Source organism: Sphaeramia orbicularis, chromosome 11, assembly GCF_902148855.1.
Source record: "Sphaeramia orbicularis chromosome 11, fSphaOr1.1, whole genome shotgun sequence".
NCBI classification, from domain to species: domain Eukaryota; kingdom Metazoa; phylum Chordata; class Actinopteri; order Kurtiformes; family Apogonidae; genus Sphaeramia; species Sphaeramia orbicularis.
In genome coordinates this window covers 54,434,211-54,455,235 of record NC_043967.1, presented here as the reverse complement: position 1 = coordinate 54,455,235, position 21,025 = coordinate 54,434,211, and the positions used below count along the sequence as shown (strand labels likewise).

The window sequence follows — 21,025 nt, the reverse complement described above, 5'->3', positions numbered from 1 at the left end:
TACAAAAATACTTAAGGCTGAAAGGGTTAAAAATCAATAACATGGACTGTTGTTTCTGAAAATGGAAATAACAGATAGAACAACCAGACTGGAAAAAGTTTAAAATTCTGATGATTTTCTAAAGTTCCTCTCTTTCTCAAACATGTTCTCACTTTCCCAAAAAAAGTACAAAGTGTCCTAATTAGAGCATTTTTCTCCCACTAACACTAACGTGGTCATACAGAGCCTCCGCCGTCCTCACTTATCAAGAAACTTCTGTAGTTTGGTCACACTTCCAGACCCTAAAAAAACCAAAGCAGCCATTAAAAAGATAGAAGAGAAGGAGCCCTCAGAAATACGACAAGAGCCCCAGCCCTCCCAATAATCTCTGGAGCCCTAAACTCAAACTCACACTCGCTCCTTATCGTCTTTTTCCTGCTCTTCCGTTTCCATCGCGTGCTTTAATTAGACTCAACTCCCCTTAAAATAAAATGACACATTTTCTGGCAGGAGGCGGGGCTTGCGGCTCCTCCGCCGCTCGTGTAATTGGCCGACTCTCACGGCGCGGTCGAAGCTGTCGTTGCCTTCAGCGTCGCCGCTATAGCCCGTTGCCATAGCGACTAATGGAGAACCAGTGTTATCCATTGTGCACTGATCGCACAGCGTGTCACGGCTCCGGTGTGAAATATCTTCCATTTATGTACAGTTAAAAGTTCATGAGTCTGACAAAATGTGTGTGTGTGTGTGTGTGCGTGTGTGTGTGTGTTAAAGTGTAAGAATGGACACGTGAAGTCTGCGGCGGCGTTTACACATGTGACCATTAAAGCTGTGTGTCCAGGTGTGTGAGCGCTGCAGTTCCATCATGTGTGGAGTCCATCTGGGCTCATATTCACTAAATACAGTCTCATCCTGATCAGACGGACGATGTGTTTGAAACCGACACTGACTTTGATCAAAAATAGAATTACATAGAGCAGGGAGTCAAACTCATTTCACTTCAGCGGCCAAATTCAGCCAAATTTGGTCTGAAGTGGGCCGGACCAGATGTCTAGGGGTGGGCGATATGGGCAAAAACAGAAATCTCCATTATTTTTTTTAATTTCCCGATAACGATAATCTGATGATATCCTTAAAGGTGCAGTCTGTAGTACTTCTGTTCTCAGTCGTTCTAAAACGGTCCTGACTGTCACAGACCTGAAGGAATCCTGTTCATTTCAATCCTGATCTCAGTGACAGTACTGGTCCTGACAGAATATTCACATTTAAAGCTCAGTGTCAGCCCCCAAATGATGTTTATGATGTCATTGTGTGTTTTGGTCTGAGGCTCCGCCCATCACCTGTCTGCTAATCACAGAGTCAGTACCTTAGTTCATCCAGGTTGGCAGTTCCACTGAGCTGCAGCTGAACATTTATGAGCACAAAAGTCTGACCTGAAGAAACCCAGAAGGTCTGAAGGGATTATTCCAAATACGACAAAGAGACAAAATGAGAAACAAAACAAGGAGATGATTTAGAAACATGGAGACGGATGAAAGAGGAGAAGGATTAGAAGACCGACGCCGGCTCTGCCTCAGTCTGACCACCGTAAGAACCACTGAGAACCAGGGACGCAGTCTGAACCTGGTCCCAGACTGGTGGTCTCTCCACCCGGTCCCAGACCAGTGCTGTCTTCTCCTGGCCCTGGTGAACAGACCGGGTCCAGGTGTAGGACTGGTCTGTGTCCATGGTAGCTCCTTGTAGTTCAGTGTTTTCAGTGGAAGTGACCTCTGCATGTAGTGGTGTGGAATCTGAAAGGGGGGGGTCAGCCGGTTTCTTATAATACTATGGGGGGTACATTAGCAATCTGTGCCGCTTGTACTCGGTGGAAGACAAAGGTAAACTTGCGGCTCATTTCCCTTTTCTCTTTCTCCTGAATCTTCTCAAACTTTCATCAGTGTTCAGGACGTTCGTCTGTTCTGTTCTAGATCAGACTGATGTAGAATCAGTCTGGTGAGGAGTGTTTTGTATGACATTTCTGGTGTGGTGGACAGGATTAGTGGAAACACTAGTAGTAGACGCTCATGTTGGATCTGTCAACCCCTAGTCTGGGGGGGGGGGGGGGGCAGAGGATACCAGGCTCTACAGTATTTAAATGGGATTGCAGAACCAGGTTTGGACACAATCCTACATACGGCACCTTTAAAATATGAATTTCTTTCTTGTCTTTTTTTTCTTTTTTTTACAAAAATGCTGTGAACTCTACTTGCTTTCCAGAACATCTATGGATAGAAACAGCGTTTCAGAACAACTGCTCTTGTTTGTTTCCTCCACCAAGGAGGTTGTTTTTGTCGGCATTGGTTTGTCTGTCTGTTTGTGTGCAAGATAACTCAAAAAGTTAAGCACAGATTTGGATGAAAATGTCAGGAAATGTTGATACTGGCACAAGGAAGAAATGATTACATTTTGGTTGTGATCGGAGGGGGGGGGGGCAGATCTGTCTTGGCTAAGGTCTGCACTCTCTGAGTGCTTTTCTTGTTTTTTAAAGTGCTTCATACATCTTCTGCAAAACACGGGGGGGGTATGTACGTGGGGTAGGGGCAGAAGTTATATATGTGGGGGTGTGGTCCATAAGTAATGTAACTAATGCTGGGGTGAAACGAAAGTGAAACCTAACATGCTTTCAATGTCCGACTCTCGACTACTATGTCTCTTATTCAGTGGATCTTATGGGACATTTTCACATCTTCTAGCCTGTACCCTGTATCCGGACCCCCTCCCCTGCTCTATGGGCCCCCCACAAATGCTGGGCCCCATGAATTTGTCATGTTTACCTGCCCCCCCCCATCGACGCCACAGCTGAGTCTGGCCCATTGTGCAAAAACAGACTGGAGCAGATCTGTTTTACCACATCGGACTAAATCTTTCAGTCCATCTGGCCCATGTCAGATCCAGTTCTACTGGTCCATGTGGGTAGACCCGGTACCAGGTCCTGCACTCACCCTGTTGATGAGCTCTCCCACCATCCCGGTCCAGCTCCCGTTGGGCTCCGGAGCTCCGTAAAGTCCGTCGTCCACCAGCTTGATCTTAAAGGAGAACTTGAGGATGTCGGCCAGCTCTCGCAGCATGTCCACGCAGAAACCCTCGTACTGGTCGTTTCCATGGAAGTCCTGGTACTTGGACTTTCGCATCACGTACGGATTTTCCTGTGGACACATGAGGAGTGTGGAACGTTAGCATTTAGAACTTTAAGAGCATCTTCACACACACACACACACACACACACACACACACACACACACACACTGACTGATGCTTTACCAGGATGGTGGTGACGATCAGCGTCTTGTTGGCCAAAGTCTCTGATGCGTTCAGGTCCAGAGATGTGGAGTTCATGGCCAACGTGTTGTTGGAATACCAGATACCGATCTGTGCACAGAGACAAGACAACCACATGGAACAAACAGGGTCATCCTTCTGGTGTTTTTGTACGGGGTGTATAAAAAAAAGAACTATACATTTTGAAAAATTAGCCCCAGTTCCACATTTGATAAGTTTTGGAATTTTCTTCTCTAGACGTCTGTAGGTAGGGGATGGGTGGATATTTGTCCAAATTTACAGACTCAGGTTTTCATGCATGAGTGAGCAGGAGCAAACTGAGTAATCCAAGATAAAACTGGTTTGAGCGAAGTAGCGGTGGGATTGAAATCCAATCAAAGGTCATGGAAGGGGACAATGGGCTAACCCTAACACCTAACACCTAACCTTAACCCTAGCCTCCGATAGCCTCATTTTCGTTAACTGAAATAAATAAAAACTATAATTAAAACAAAAAATGATAACTAACTGAAACTGTATTGTGTGTTTACAAAACTAACTAAAACGGATAAAAATTATGGATAAAATTCCCTTCGTTTTCATCTTTGTCAATGTCAGATTGATACGAAATTGATTTATTTTGCTCTAGCAATTTTAGCTAGCGGCACCGTACAATACTTTGATCTGTCACTTCTCATCACTTGTGGTTTCCAGTCGTCTTCTGGTCAACACTCTACCTGGAAACATGCAGACTAAAGCAGCAGAGTCCTGTCTGGGATTTATTTGAATACGACCACAGAGAAGAAGAGAAAAGAGACCACTGAACTAAAATTAATACTAAAACTAAGCATTTAGAAAAAAATGAAAACTAATAAAAACTATCAAACCTGCTCTAAAAATGAATTAAACGAACTGAATAAGAGAAAAAAAAGTCAAAACTAAATAAAAGTAAACTAGAAAGAAAAATCCAAAACCCCAAAAATCCCCCCTGACCCCAGTCCACCTCTGACCCCGGTCCACCCCTGACCCCCCTGACCCCGGTCCTCCTCTGACCCCCCTGACCCCGGTTGACCTCTGACCCCGGTCCACCCCGGTCCACCTCTGACCCCCCTGACCCCGGTCCACCTCTGACCCCGGTCCACCCCTGACCCCCCTGACCCCGGTCCTCCTCTGACCCCCCTGACCCCAGTCCACCTCTGACCCCGGTCCACCCCTGACCCCCCTGACCCCGGTCCTCCTCTGACCCCCCTGACCCCGGCTGACCTCTGACCCCGGTCCACCCCGGTCCACCTCTGACCCCCCTGACCCCGGTCCACCTCTGACCCCTCTGACCCCCCTGACCCTGTTGGAGCCCTGACCTCCTTGTGTCCTCCTGGGTGCTTCTCCAGGATCTTCAGGGTGTAGTTGGTCCTCTGGCCTTTGCTGTTGAACTCGATGTGACCGGTCAGACCGTCGTACTCCACCTGAGGACGCACACGGACACACGTTAAAAAACAGGAAAAAAACACGTCTGCGACCCCGAGGAGACGAAAGGACACGCTTTACATTCAGCTGTTCGGCTACACGCTTCACCTTCACCCGCTCTCTGACGGTTGCTTAGCAACGTCAAAGTGTCGGCAGGAGTCATCGGAGTCCGTGTGCAAAAACAAGAACTAATCCAGGACATAATCCTCCTAAAACCATTATTCTGTGTTTTTCATTCCCTTCAGTTATTGTTGGTTTTCTGCAGCCGACGTGGACCGTTTATCACATGAGTCAAACAGAACAAAAGGAACGAACGTAAACGGCTGTGATGAAGCAACAGTAGAACAGATTCAAACATGATGGAAACGGTGGAGCTCATTCCACTGAAAGCAGGACCTTCAGACTGTTTTCACAGAATTAGGATTTTTTTCTGAGAATTATGACTTTTTTCTCACAATTCTGACTGTTTTAAATACATTTTTTATTATTGTTCTAAGACTAAAGTCAGAATTCTGAGAAAAAAAGTCTGAATTCTGACTATAATCTCAGAATTCTGACTTTTTTCTCAGAATTCTGACTGGTTGAAAGAATTTTTTTTTTTACTATTGTTCTGAGATTCAAGTCAGAATTCTGAGGGAAAAATCTGAATTCTGACTTTTTTCTCAGAATTCTGACTGTTTTAAATAATTTTTTTTATTATTGTTTTAAGATTCAAGTCAGAATTCTGAGAAAAAAAGTCTGAATTCTGACTTTTTTCTCAGAATTCTGACTTTTTTCTCAGAATTCTGACTGTTTTAAATATATATATTTTTTATTATTGTTCTGAGATTAAAGTCAGAATTCTGAGGGAAAAAAGTCTGAATTCTGACTTTTTTCTCAGAATTCTGACTTAAATATATTTTTTTGTTATGGTTCTGAGATTAAAGTCAGAATTCTGAGAGAAAAAAGTCTGAATTCTGACTTTTTTTCTCAGAATTCTGACTTAAATATATATTTTTTGTTATGGTTCTGAGATTAAAGTCAGAATTCTGAGACTGAAGTTAGAATTCAGACTTTTTTCCCTCAAAATTCTGACTTTAATCTCGGAATTCTGACTTTTTCTCAGTTCTCACTTTTAATATTTTTCTTATTATAATTCTGAGTTTAAAGTCAGAATTCTGAGAAAAAAAGTCTGAATTCTTACTTCAATCTCAGAATTCTGACTTTTTTCTTTAAAAACATACTGGACCTTAATTTCAGTTTTTTTCCCAGTGGCCCTAATGGTCTTCCGTAGAATCTCCTCCGTTGTTCCTGCCGTCATCACCATGGTTACCAGGTGAATACATGTTCGTACCATTCGTAGGTAGTTCATCATCACCATGGTAACCAGCTGATTACATGTTCATACCATTCGTAGGTAGTTCATCATCACCATGGTAACCAGCTGAATACATGTTTGTACCATTCGTAGGTAGTTCATCATCGGCATGGTAACCAGCTGAATACATGTTCGTACCATTCGTAGGTAGTTCATCACCATGGTAACCAGCTGAATACATGTTCGTACCATTCGTAGGTAGTTCATCACCATGGTAACCAGCTGAATACATGTTCGTACCATTCGTAGGTAGTTCATCACCATGGTAACCAGCTGAATACATGTTCGTACCATTCGTAGGTAGTTCATCACCATGGTAACCAGCTGAATACATGTTCGTACCATTCGTAGGTAGTTCATCACCATGGTAACCAGCTGAATACATGTTCGTATCATTCGTAGGTAGTTCATCACCATGGTAACCAGCTGAATACATGTTCGTACCATTCGTAGGTAGTTCATCAGGCTGGTCCCGTGTTGCCAGATGAGCGGCGACGTGCAGCTCAGCGGCTTCACGCCAATCTCCTGACTGCGGTTCAGCTCCCGCACGGCGCTCACCACCACGTGGACGCCGTCGAACATCAGCGCCGACGACAGCTGCAACAGACAACACACTAACATGAACTTTGGCCGTTCCTGTCGTGGAGGTCAAAGGGCGTTCCGTATCATTCTGAGCGGTATTCATGGGGTACAGACATGAGGCTGTGGTGGAGCAGAGGCCAACGCTGCAGCACTGGGACCGTTCATTAGATCCAGTGTGCAAGGTTTGTTGTCACCGTTAACTCTTTTCTTCTTCTTCTTCTTCATTTCTTCTTATTACTTATACTACTCATTACTTAGGCTCCGTTCAGACTGAGGGTAAAAGGCCCAAATCAGACTTTTTTGTCCATGTGTGACCTGTATCTGATCTGTTAAAGACAGTTTGAACAGCACTAGTCTCCATCATCAATAAACACAAATTAATGAAACTTTGGATGGAACAGACATTCTGAACCCTAGTGTCACATGACATGAGCATCATGTGGTCAAACAGCTGGGACAGTGAACGTCTGCCGGAGTAAAAACCAAATATTACATCTGCCGGTTTTTTAGCCCTGCAGTTCTTCAGCATGGTTTATTATTACCTCTGCCCAAGGGATTCTTACAATTCTGTTGAATCTACTCTACTTGAATCTACTCTACTCTAATGTAATCTACTCTAATCTACTCTACTCTAATTTAATCTACTCTAATATAATGTAATCTACTCTACTCTAACCTACTCTACACTAATTTTATCTACTCTAATATAATGTTATCTATTCTACTCTAATCTACTGTAATTTACTCTACTCAAATGTGACCTACTCTAATCTACTCTAATGTAATATACTTTACTCTAATGTAATCTACTCTACTCTAATCTACTCTAATGTAATCTACTGTAATTTACTCTACTCAAATGTAATCTACACTAATCTACTCTAATGTAATCTACTCTTCTCTAATGTACTCTACTCTAATGTACTCTAATCTACTCTAATGTAATATACTCTGCTCTACTGTAATGTAATCTTCTCTAATTTAATCTACTCTACTTTAATATACTCTAATTTAATCTACTCTACTGTAATGTAATCTACTCTAATCTAATTTAATCTACTCTGCTGTACTCTAATGTAATTTACTCTACTCTAATATAATGTATTCTACTCTAATGTAATCTAATATAATATAATCTACTATACTCTATTCTAATGTAATCTACTCTAATCTCCTCTACTCTGATTTAATGTACTCTACTCTACTCTGCTCTACTCTACTCTACTCTTCTCTGTTTTCTACTCTACTGTACTCTAATGTTTTCTACTCTACTCTACTCTACTCTACTCTAATGTAATCTACTCTACTCTAATGTAATCTTGTAAAGAATCCAGAGCAGGTGAACCCCAGTCCAGACTGCGACCACAAACCCACCCAGACCAGTCCATTCACCAGGATTCTCTGATATTCAACCAGTTTTCATTTCATTACGACAACAAAAGCACTTGAACACAACACACTTGTCATTTCTAATTCAAGTGGAAACAATCATCTTCCCGACTGCACCTGAAGGCAGCATTAGACACAGGAGGCAACTGTTCTTGTAGTGTTTTGTGGTTTTTTCCATCTTTCTTTCTTTCTTTCTTACAGTCATATTGTTTTTATTCCTAAACTCTTTCTTTCTTTCTTTCTTTCTTTCTTACAGTCATATTATTTTTCTTCCTAAACTCTTTCTTTCTTTCTTTCTTTCTTTCTTTCTTTCTTACAGTCATATTGTTTTTCTTCCTAAACTCTTTCTTTCTTTTTTTCTTTCTTTCTTACAGTCATATTGTTTTTCTTCCTAAACTCTTTCTTTCTTTTTTTCTTTCTTTCTTACAGTCATATTATTTTTCTTCCTAAACTCTTCTTTCTTTCTTTCTTTCTTTCTTTCTTACAGTCATATTGTTTTTCTTCCTAAACTCTTTCTTTCTTTTTTTCTTTCTTTCTTAAAGTCATATTGTTTTTCCTCCTAAACTCTTTCTTTCTTTCTTTCTTTCTTACAGTCATATTATTTTTCTTCCTAAACTCTTTCTTTCTTTTTTCTTTCTTTCTTTCTTAAAGTCATATTGTTTTTCTTCCTAAACTCTTTCTTTCTTTCTTTCTTTCTTACAGTCATATTGTTTTTATTCCTAAACTCTTTCTTTCTTTCTTTCTTTCTTTCTTACAGTCATATTATTTTTCTTCCTAAACTCTTTCTTTCTTTCTTTCTTTCTTTCTTACAGTCATATTGTTTTTCTTCCTAAACTCTTTCTTTCTTTTTTTCTTTCTTTCTTACAGTCATATTATTTTTCTTCCTAAACTCTTTCTTTCTTTCTTTCTTTCTTTCTTACAGTCATATTGCTTTTATTCCTAAACTCTTTCTTTCTTTCTTTCTTTCTTTCTTACAGTCATATTATTTTTCTTCCTAAACTCTTTCTTTCTTTCTTTCTTACAGTCATATTATTTTTCTTCCTAAACTCTTTCTTTCTTTCTTTCTTTCTTTCTTACAGTCATATTGTTTTTCTTCCTAAACTCTTTCTTTCTTTTTTTCTTTCTTTCTTACAGTCATATTATTTTTCTTCCTAAACTCTTTCTTTCTTTCTTTCTTTCTTTCTTACAGTCATATTGTTTTTCTTCCTAAACTCTTTCTTTCTTTTTTTCTTTCTTTCTTAAAGTCATATTGTTTTTCTTCCTAAACTCTTTCTTTCTTTCTTTCTTTCTTACAGTCATATTATTTTTCTTCCTAAACTCTTTTTCTTTTTTCTTTCTTTCTTTCTTAAAGTCATATTGTTTTTCTTCCTAAACTCTTTCTTTTTTTCTTTCTTTCTTACAGTCATATTATTTTTCTTCCTAAACTGTACCAAACCTTCAGAACATATAAATGTCTTTCTGATTACCCTGCATATTGAAAAACGATGCGTAAAGCGTCTTTCCGGCCTCCAGCGCCAACGTGGGAGTGAGAACGTAGAGGTTTCTACTGCCTGAAAATGCTGACAGATGATTGAATGCTATCTGTGATCTTTATTCTGGAACAGACAGAGGGAGGTTCCGTAGAATAATATGTTTGTTTGTGCTCCTACAGGTGAGCATGCTGGGTAATGATAGCGGCGACGCGCTGATCCGATCAGAGGCGACGTTCTGCTCTGTTTGGTCAGTCCACAGTCACAGTGACACCCAGACCCAATCAGACAAATGGTGCGGAGGCAGAGCTCCATGGCTGTCGACGGCTGATAAAAAAAGATGGATGCACGACGGAGTCCACGGTTTCAGGCCTGGATGACGGGAACGAATCACAGCCAGAAGAGGACAGAAGACAGAGAGGGGAGGGACTCTATCTGGTTAAATAAAGGTTTAATAAAAATAATAATATTAACACATCTGGGTTTGATTGGTCTGATAGCTCCTCACATCAGACAGAATGATTATTTATACATTTATTCACTTATTTATGAATTTAACCTGTATTTATGTAGATACTGAGTGGGTTTTCACCCTTTACTGCCTACATTTATTTACAATTATAGACAAAATATGTATTTGTGTTGTTGCTGTGACACAGAACCTAAATTAAGTGGAGATTGTTAATTAGATTTTTTGCATGAATATGAATATTTCTTTTAATTTTCATATTAATAATATATTGTCTAGTATATATTATTCAAAATGATGCTGTACCTGTGTTTTAATACAGTATTTAATGTGTGTGTTCATGCGCACATATATATACACACACACACACACACACACACGGATCCACAGGTTCCAGATGTGTTTGCGTGTTTGTTTGTTTGTTTGTCTGTTTGTCTGTTAGCAAGATAACTCAAAAAGTTATGGACGGATTTTCAGGAAATTTTCAGGAAATGTTGATACTGGCACAAAGAACAACAGATAAAATTTTGGGGGTGATGGGGGGGGGGGGGGGGTAACAGATCTGTCTTGGTGGAGGTCTGTGCTCTTTATGCGCTTTCTTGTGTTTTTATTGGGGTTTGTCTGTTTGTTTGATGAAATTTTCAGGAAATGTTGATACTGGCACAAAGAACAACAGATAAAATTTTGGGGGTGATGGGGGGGGGGGGCACTGATCTGCCTTAGCGGAGGTCTGCTGTTGTGTATTCGTGCATGCTGTACTGCGGTTGTCCAGCAGTCACCGCCACAGCGTTCTGGCCATAGCAACAGGACTGTACGGCCAATGTATTCAAAATGACTAATATCTCCCAAAATCCTGATCTTATCAGTTGTTGTGTTTGCCAGTCTCTTCCTTGACCAAAAATACATAAATATGCCAAACTGCAGCAGTCAGCTCCGTACGGATTTAGTGTGTGTGTGTGTGTGTGTGTGTGTGTGTGTATAATTAAAAAATTCCAAAATCTAAATTTGTCAAACAACTGAACAAACTTTGTAGATATTGTCTCAAGGAAGATAAATATAAAATTTGAAATCAATCCGACCTGTAGTTTCAGAGAAGCAGATCGTTAAAATGCAGACACTGGTGACCTTGAGTTTGACCCTTAAAGGTCACTCAAGGTCAAAGGTCATGAAGCCAAATCACAGTCCATGTATGACTTCTATTAGTGCTCAACAGGAACTAGACTGATATCTGTAACCATTTACAAGTTATAAACCAACAAATATACAGACCATTAGAAGGAAAGGCACATTTAGAATACTTCAAAAATTCATCAAAAATTCAAAAATCTGTGAAAAAAATTGTTAAAAATAAGAGTGGTCAGGGTCCGGAAGCAGGAAACAACTTTAAAGGATGATAAACGCGAAGGCTGAGGATTAAAGTGGTTCTTATTTGTTCCATTAGTCGTCGGTCGTCTCCTCTAATAAATACAAACCAATCGTGTGCAGTTCAATATCAACGCAGCCATAACACCAGCAGCGAGCAGACGGCTTTAATAAAGAAAACAATAAGCACCGCCCGCAGACTTCCTCACAATCACCACAGAGAGCATCATCTGTGCAGAGTACGTCCCCTGGGGGGGTTATTACTCATATTTATTCACTTAAGGTTCTTAAAAGGAGCCATAACTGGAGCTGTTTGGACCGGAATGATCTTTATGGTTATGATTATTAGCAGACGATCAGACGGCGTTTGGATCAGAAAGAAACGTTCGCACAGATAAAGACGCACATTTGAGTCGGATGAGCCCGAGGTGGTCCGTCCCAGGGTTAAGGGGGGGCTAAGGGACCGCGAACCTGGGTTAAGGGTGGGGTAAGGGATCGGGAACCTGGGTTAAGGGTGGGCTAAGGGACCGCGAACCTGGGTTAAGGGTGGGGCTAAGGGATCGGGAACCTGGGTTAAGGGTGGGCTAAGGGACCGCGAACCTGGGTTAAGGGTGGGGTAAGGGATCGGGAACCTGGGTTAAGGGTGGGCTAAGAGACCGGGAACCTGGGTTAAGGGGGGGCTAAGGGACCGGGAACCTGGGTTAAGGGTGAGCTAAGGGACCGGGAACCTGGGTTAAGGGTGGGCTAAGGGACCGGGAACCTGGGTTAAGGGAGGGCTAAGAGACCGGGAACCTGGGTTAAGGGTGGGCTAAGGGACCGGGAACCTGGGTTAAGGGTGAGCTAAGGGACCGGGAACCTGGGTTAAGGGTGGGCTAAGAGACCGGGAACCTGGGTTAAGGGTGAGCTAAGGGACCGGGAACCTGGGTTAAGGGTGGGCTAAGAGACCGGGAACCTGGGTTAAGGGTGGGCTAAGGGACCGGGAACCTGGGTTAAGGGTGGGCTAAGGGACCGGGAACCTGGGTTAAGGGTGGGCTAAGGGACCGCGAACCTGGGTTAAGGGTGGGCTAAGGGACCGGGAACCTGGGTTAAGGGTGGGCTAAGGGACCGGGAACCTGGGTTAAGGGTGGGCTAAGAGACCGGGAACCTGGGTTAAGGGTGGGCTAAGGGACCGGGAACCTGGGTTAAGGGTGGGCTAAGGGACCGGGAACCTGGGTTAAGGGTGGGCTAAGGGACCGGGAACCTGGGTTAAGGGTGGGCTAAGGGACCGGGAAATACAGAAATGAGAGAGAATTAATTCTATTGATGATTATTTTGGTCATTTCTACTCATGTTGAAGATTGTATTCTTTTTTTATATTTAGAAAACTTCATTTTGTGGATTATTTCTTGTAATTTTTTGAAATATTGCATTCATGTTTGTTCATTTTGTTGATTATTTTATTCATGTTTGTTCATTTTGTTGATTATTTCAGTCACTTCTAAACTATTTCCTTCATTTTTTCATTTTGTTGATTATTTTAATCATTTTTCCTTCATGTTATTGATTATCATGTTTGTTAATTATTGATTATTTTGACTCATTTTGAAGACTGTTCTCTTCAGTTTTTTATTTTGAAGACCGTTTTCTTAATTTTTTAAAAAAAATTTTGAAGCTTGTTTTCTTCTCTTTTTTTATTTTCAAGACTCTTCATTTTCTTTTTAATTTGATGATTTTTTTCTTCATTTTTTATTTTGAAGACTGTTTTCTTCATTTTCTTTTTAATTTTGATGACTTTTTTCTTCATTTTTTTTATTTTGAAGACTGTTTTCTTCTTTTTTAAAAAAAAATTGAAGACTGTTTTCTTCTCTTATTTTGAAGACTGTTTTCTTCATTTTTTTTTTTTTTTTTTAAATTTTGAAGGCTGTTTTCTTCATTTTCTTTTTAATTTTGATGACTTTTTTCTTCATTTTTTTATTTTGAAGACTGTTTTCTTCTTTTTTTAAAAAAAAATTGAAGACTGTTTTCTTCTCTTATTTTGAAGACTGTTTTCTTCATTTTTTATTTTTTTTTTTTAAATTTTGAAGGCTGTTTTCTTCATTGGGCCTCGTGCACATCAACGGAAAATAAGATGATTCTGCAACTGAACTGAAACCACCTGAGTGTGAGGAAGACCCTTAATTAGTACGTAATTAATCCTAATCGCAATATTAGCCTTCATTCAGCAAAGGTCAAAGGTCATGTCAAAGGTCCAGCTTTAAGAGGATTTAAGGAGGTATAGTACAGAAATGAGAAAGAATTCATTATTGTGTTGATTATTTGGCTCATTTTACTCATGTTGAAGACTGTTTTCTTCATTTTATTTTAATTTTGAAGACTGTTTTATTCATTTTGTGGATTATTTTTGGAATTTTTTAAAATGATTTCATTTATTTTTAATTCTGTTGATTATTGTATTCATGTTTGTTCATTTTGTTGATTATTTTTGGTCATTTTTACTCATTTTGAAGACTGTTTTCTTCATTTTTTTATTTTGAAGACTGCTTTCTTCTTTTTTTAATTTTGAAGACTGTTTTCTTCTCTTTTTTATTTTCAAGACTGTTTTCTTCATTTTTTTTAAATTTTGAAGATTGTTTTCTTCATTTTGTGTATAATAATAATAATAAGAAATATTCTTCTTATTATTATTAATTTATTTTTTTTCATTCTGTTGATTATTATATTCATGTTTGTTCATTTTGTTGATTATTTTAGTCATTTCTAGATTATTTCCTTCATTTTTTTTTTATTTTGTTGATTATTTTTTAGCATAATCTCACATTTCGCTTTATCCAAAAAGTGTGTTGTAACACAAACGTTACTAAACATGTATCGAGTAAAATATGACTGAAAATTGATTAGTAGCTTAATGCCTTACACTACTGTGTTACAGCAAAAAGTACTCTGTTACTGTAATGCATTACTTTTGTTCCTCCCTACTGTGGTCATGAAGGTCCTGTTGTGGGTGTACGTTTCTCACCGCTGGTCCAGGATAAGGGCTGATGCTGCAGCCTTCCCTCCAGGACAGGTTCAGGCTCCTGATGAACTCCAGGTAAAAGGGATGGCTGCTGTTGAGCATCGAGAAGCCCACGATGTTGGACTGGTCGTCCACCACCTCGTCCAGTCGAAGCAGAGGGAAGTCCTGCGGAGAAACCAGACCACATCAGGAATTTTCTTATTCGACGCCAAGGTCATTATCATTAACGAAAACTAACGAAATGACGAAAACTAGAATGGTAAAAACATTTTCGTTAACTGAAATAAATAAAAACTACAATTAAAAGAAAAAAACGATAACTGAAACTATATTGTGTGTTTACAAAACTAACTAAAACGTATAAAAGTTATACATAAAATTCCCTTCATTTTCGTCTTTGTCAATGTCGGATTGATATGAAAGCAATTTATTTCGCTCTAGCAATTTTAGCTAGCGGCACCATATGGCACTTCACGGTCCGTCACTTCTCGTCACTTGTCATTTATAGTCATCTTCTCGTCCCGTACAGACAACAATGAAATTATGCCAGTCCATGAAAGTTTAATATCGTTTCAGCCTTTTGTCCACCAAGGTTATTATCCTTAATGAAAACTAATGAAATGACGAAAACTAGAATTGAAAAAACATTTTCTTTAACTGAAATAAATAAAAACTATAATTAAAAGAAAAAAAAAACATAACTAACTGAAACTGTATTGTGTGTTTACAAAACTAACTAAAACAGATAAAAATTATGGATAAAATTCCCTTCGTTTTCATCGTTGTCAATGTCGAATTGATACGAAATCGATTTATTTTGCTCAAGCAGTTTTAGCTAGTGGCACCATATGATGTTTAACGGTCCGTCACTTGTGCTTTCCAGTCGTCTTCTGGTCCCCACTCTACCAGGAAACATGGAGACTAAAGTTGGGAGAAAGCAGCACAGTCCTGTCTGGGATTTATTTGAATATGATGGTAAAAACATATAAAAAAAACTAAAACTAAACTAAAAATTAAGTATTTAGAAAAAACTAAAAGTAATGAAAACTATCAAATCTGCTCTAAAAACTAATTAAAATTAACTGAATTAGAAAAAAAAACACGGCCCTTCTGTGGACACCATGGTTACTATTGTTAACGAAAACTAACGAAATGACGAAAACTAGAATTGAAAAAACATTTTTGTTGAATGAAATAAATAAAAACTATAATTAAAAGAAAAAAAATGATAACTATCTGAAACTGTATTATGTTTTTACAAAACTAACTAAAACGGATAAAAATTCTAAATAAAATTCCCTTTGTTTTCATCTTTGTCAATGTCGGATTGATACGAAATCGATTTATTGCGCTCGAGCAATTTTCTCTGCTGTCACCATACGACACTTTTTGGTCCGTCACTTGTGTTCACTTGTGGTTTCCAGTCGTCTTCTGGTCCCCACTCTACCTGGAAACATGGAGACTAAAGTTGGGAGAAAGCAGCAGAGTCCTGTCTGGGATTTATTTGAATACGACGACAGAGAAGAAGAGAAAAGAGACGACTAAACTAAAATTAATACTAAAACTAAACTAAAACTAAACATTTAGGAAAAATGAAAACTAATAAAAACTAGTAAACCTGCTGTAAATATTAATTAAAACTAACGGAAGTAGAGAAAAAAAAGTCGAAACTAAATAAAACTAAACTATAATGAAAAATCCAGAACTATTAGAACCTTGTTTGACGCAAAATCAAACAATATGATCGAATGTCACAGAGGAGTAGCATCTGAGGATGAAAGAGGAGCTCAACCCAGTGAAAGATAGGGGAAAAAAATAATAAAACAAAGGCTTGATTACTGCACAACATCGAGTTCAATTTGTGAATTCTGAGCAGGAAGGACTGAAACAGATGGACATCAAACGCCGGGGAAATTCAAAGAACTTCAAATAATGGTTGACGGCGTGTCAGCGTCACGCTGAGCTCCGCCGCCGAAACAAACCACCGTCAAACTGTTGCTCTGCCTTCGGAGGTTAGTGTTTGACCTGCAACAGATGCTGACGATGAAAATGTAGCTTCAGCTTTGAAAACACAGGGAGCATCCTGTTTCAAATGGAAAAAAAAAAACAAAAAACATGGGATCTGGACAAAAACATGCTACCTGATGCACAGATATTTACACAGAAATACAAGAAGAAATGAAAGTAGTTTGATTTAACTGGAGTTATAGCGTCACCACTGGCAGATATGAATACAAATGAGTGTCTACCACTTGTGGAGTCCCCCAGGGTTCAGTTCTTGGACCCCTACCATTCTATCTGTACATGTTCTCTTTAGGTCAAATTCTTCACAATTACACTGTAAGTCTGGACTTTATATTTACTAAAATACTTTAATTACAATGTACTTAAATGATTTAATTTTTATTCCATTACTATAAAATGTTCAGTATATTCTACTAATTTGTAGACATAGTTGAGCATGAAAAAGTTGAAGTTGAATGGATTTAAATCACTCAGATTTAGTCCTGACCACACCTTTTTATCTGTGCATTGCATTGTGGGTATTGTTCCTGTTGTTGTAAATGTGTTCTTTTTCTGTGCAGGGTTCAGTGGGGTTGTGCTGTTAGTGTTCATTTGGACTGAATGTGTGTGTGTCAGTGTTTATTGGCCTTTTTGTGTTTGTTTTTGTATTTTTGTAGAACTGCACCAGGAGTCAGAGCCAGAGGAAGAACGATGGCTTTACTGTTCAGATAGGACTGTTTTTGTACAATGGAAAACTTAATGTCTTGCCACATTAAAAGCACTTTGTGTACTGGCAAATTACATAAAGCTAACTTCCATCCACGCTACAATATATTAAGTTGAATAATTATACAAAGACATTTTTATTCCAAAAGATTTTAATTTAAACCAACTTGGAATTGAGTCTAATGAACTGATGATATTAAGTTAGTGACTATACAAAACAACTGACATTGCAACAAATTTTAAGTTAAATTAACTTAGCATTTAGTGTGTTGTACTTAAAATAGCAATTCCATTCAAATCAAGCATTTAAGTTTATACACTTAAGTTTTCATTACTCATTACTTAAATTTTTTAAGGCAACGAGTTACCTCAGATTTTTTATGTAAACTCAACTATCCAGTTTTACAGTGTGAACACTGATAATTAGATTAGATTAGATTGGATTGGATTAGATTAGATTCCTTTTATTGTTATTGCAAATAAATACGATATTTTAAAGCACAAGGTAAAAACGGGACCCATAAAAAAATGTAATCCGATATTGACAAAGACGAAAACAAAGGGAATTTTATCCATAATTTTTATCCGTTTTAGTTAGTTTTGTAAGCACACAATACAGTTTCAGTCAGTTATCATTTTTTCTTTTAATTCTAGTTTTATTTATTTCAGTTAACGAAAATGTTTTTTCAGTTCTAGTTTTCGTCATTTCCTTAGTTTTTCGTTAATAACCTTGGATCAAGCCTCGTGTCCTGCAGCTCTGACCGCCGTCCGACTGCTTTAAGCGCTTCATGTGTGAACACAGACGACTTGAAGTCAGTCAGTACGGCAGAAGTACGAAACAATTACCTGAAACGACCAGAGGAGATGAGCAAGGTCTAAAAAAAGCCATGAATTTAAGAGTTTTTGTCGAGGCGGATCAATACTCGAAGCCACAAAGTGAGTTTTAAAGTCAGAACTGGGCGACAGTCCTGGTGAAGTAATCAGTGAGTCATTGGCACGGATCAATAACCTTATCAAACCTCTGCAGAAAAATGACAGTCATTTTCCTGCCACCGCAGCAGCAACCGGCGTAAATCTTACTTATGGCTCGTTAGGACCAACACAAATCTGAGCCCCATCTTTTTCTGCGGGCTGACCTTGTCCTGGCCTCGCTGGGGTGTTCTAAACCTGGCTGGGTCTGAATAAAACCCTGTGAATGTGCTGCAGTCCGGACTCGTCCATGTGCCGTCCTTCTGGGATGCTGTCGCAGTGTTTCTTCCCTCCGTCTCCTCCGGCCAATTGCTCTTTGTCACCGTTGGCAGGCCTACAGTCTGACAGCGGACTTGGCTGGAGCCGAAATTGATTTGGCGACCGCATGAGCAGCAACAACAGCAGCAGCAGCAGCAGCCGCTAACCGACACTCCGCTAAAATAAATACGTGTCAGCGCGATTTGAGGGAAAAGAAATTAACCCCACACACGGGTTAGCAGTAAACAGCTGGCTAGCAGAGGGTCCGGGGGCGGAATATTCCCAGGATGCACTCCCTGGTAAAAAAAAAAAAAAAACTAATATCCTCCCCTCCACCTCTATTCACCGGGCTTCTGCGGACCGGATGGACTTGGCACCAGAACATATTCATCCTGAGAAAATGCAGCCAAATGATAATGATGACAGTCCGTCCCTACACCGTGGCCCAGAGCTGGCCACGACGGATTTGAAAAATTAGTTTCTGAGACAGAAAAAAATGAGCAAACGGCATCAGTAACATGAACACTTGCACGTATATTTACAGAAAAATGGGAAATACATAAAGAAGAAATGACAGTAGCTTGGTTTAATTGGAGTTATAGCGTTGGAATTGGCAGTTCTGGATCCAAGTGACCGTCTGTGTCCTGTGGAGTCCCCCAGGGTTCAGTTCTTGGACCACTACTGTTCTGTCTGTACATGCTCTGTTTGAGCCAAATTCTTCACAGCTCCAATTCGGATTGTGTCGGATTATGACGAGCCAATTTTTTTTTTTTTTTTTTTTTTTTTTTTTAGTTTTTATTAATATCTAGTAGGATAAATTGTAAATGGGTATTATCGTATTAGTGTATATAGGAAAAAGGATGTGTGATTGTTATACTATTATTATTATTATTATTATTATTATTATTATATTGATATTCATGCAAAATAATAATTGCTATACAGTGATCATACAGAATAGAAATTGGGGGTAGGAGTACATAAGTTTTTACTTCTTCCTACTCCTTTTTGAGCATGTATAATTTCATTTCATTTGCTTTATTATTATTATTATTATTATTATTATTATTATTATTATTATTATTATTATTAACAACTATTATTTATTTATTTGTTTGTTTGTTTGTTTGCTTATCAATAATTTATGTACCAGTACTTATATTTTGTTGGTTAATTTTTGTTTTGATTTCACTGTCAACATGTTCGAAATAAAGATTTCATTCAATTCATTGATTCATTGATTCATTGATTCATTCAAATTGTACTTCAATTAAATAATTACGACACTGGGACTATCTTGTTTGGAAACAAAATGAAAAGCATCAGCAAACGCCTCAAGTCTCAAGCTTTGAAAACCAAGGCTCAAGCTCATCACTTTGTTGTTAATCGACTCACATCTGACCTTCACCGGCCAAATCCAAGCTGTAACAAACAGTTTTCCATCAAATGAAAAATAGGTGTTTCTATGAAACTGGTCCTAAAAACAGGACAGAGGGACTAAACATTCAAACCAGATGTAGACAAATCTTATGAAGCAGGTTTGGAAGCACTTTGGGTTTATTTGAAAAATAAATACGTACTGAGGTAAAAGAGAAACTATTTTTAGATAAAACACATTTTTATATTATTTTACATTATGTTTAATACAAAAATTTGCATGTAACACGGTCAAAAGGACACGAAAATTACACACTACTATTTTTTTTTAAATACCTCTATTCTCTCACAGGTGCATTTTGGGAATTGAACTAATTATTCAAGGCAGAGTGTTTCACAAAAATGACTGCTGTTGCAAAATCATTCGTGATTTATTAGTGTTTAAATGTTCAGGTTCTGGATGTAACACCAGTGGACACAATGGGTTCCACACCAAACCTGGAATGAGACTGATGAAAAACAATTTAATAATTTAATGTGATTTTTTTCGCACTAAACCAAAGAGAAAAAACTGTAGCGTTCTTTATCTATAGGCATAATGTAATATATGTATATATATATTTATTTATTTATTTATTTATTTGCATTAAACCAAGAAGAACATTTGGAGTCATTATTTATAGGTTATTATGGTATTATTTGACTTTAGATTTAAATAAATAAATAAATGACCTTAGATCATATTGGTCTGTATGTGGAACCTGAACTAAAACCACTGACTGTAAATATGTTCAGTGTAATTTTTATACTTTGTAAATTAATAAATTAATTCATTCTGCATGTTTGACTCCTGTTTTAATCGGTAAAGACACAAAAAACAGTGAGAGGAAACTGACGGTAAAGTTTGAGCTGATCCGTCTGCTCGCTGTGGTTGAAATGCGGATCGATCGATCGTGGCTTCGTTGATTGATCGCGGCGTTGACATGTGCTTCATCCGCCGCCGCGTGAGTCGACAGGACGACGTTATTTATGCAAATACACCCCGGAGGAAATCCAGATGGCAGCACTCGGAGGAAACATGTGAGGCCGCAGTCAATTAGCTCCAATTTAATTAAGTTGATCTAATGTTTGGATTGACCCTCATTAAAGGCAGAGCATGAAGCCACAGTGACACATTTACAGCACCACGGACAGCGACATGTCGATGGATTCACCCTCTGACCGACACCTGAGGGTTCGCAAAGGTTAGACACGACAGACTTACTGATGTTCACAACAGGTGTTCTCCATATTTAACCCTTTAAGACCTACAGCTGCTTTGGACTGACCTCCAC

General features: G+C 38.7%; 1 protein-coding gene across 1 annotated transcript in view; it reads right to left on the bottom strand.

Moving 5' to 3' along the window:
- LOC115428194 (glutamate receptor ionotropic, kainate 5-like) overlaps positions 1–18,443 on the bottom strand; it is a 76,388-nt gene extending 57,945 nt beyond the window's left edge. The window contains exons 1-6 of the mRNA XM_030147037.1: positions 18,255–18,443; positions 14,361–14,522; positions 6,539–6,691; positions 4,632–4,736; positions 3,277–3,384; positions 2,958–3,161 (exon numbers count right to left, since the gene is read on the bottom strand). Of these exons, the coding sequence (XP_030002897.1) occupies positions 2,958–3,161; positions 3,277–3,384; positions 4,632–4,736; positions 6,539–6,691; positions 14,361–14,522; positions 18,255–18,443 (921 nt within the window). The remainder of the gene's footprint in view (positions 1–2,957; positions 3,162–3,276; positions 3,385–4,631; positions 4,737–6,538; positions 6,692–14,360; positions 14,523–18,254) is intronic.
- Positions 18,444–21,025: the final 2,582 nt, after the last annotated feature.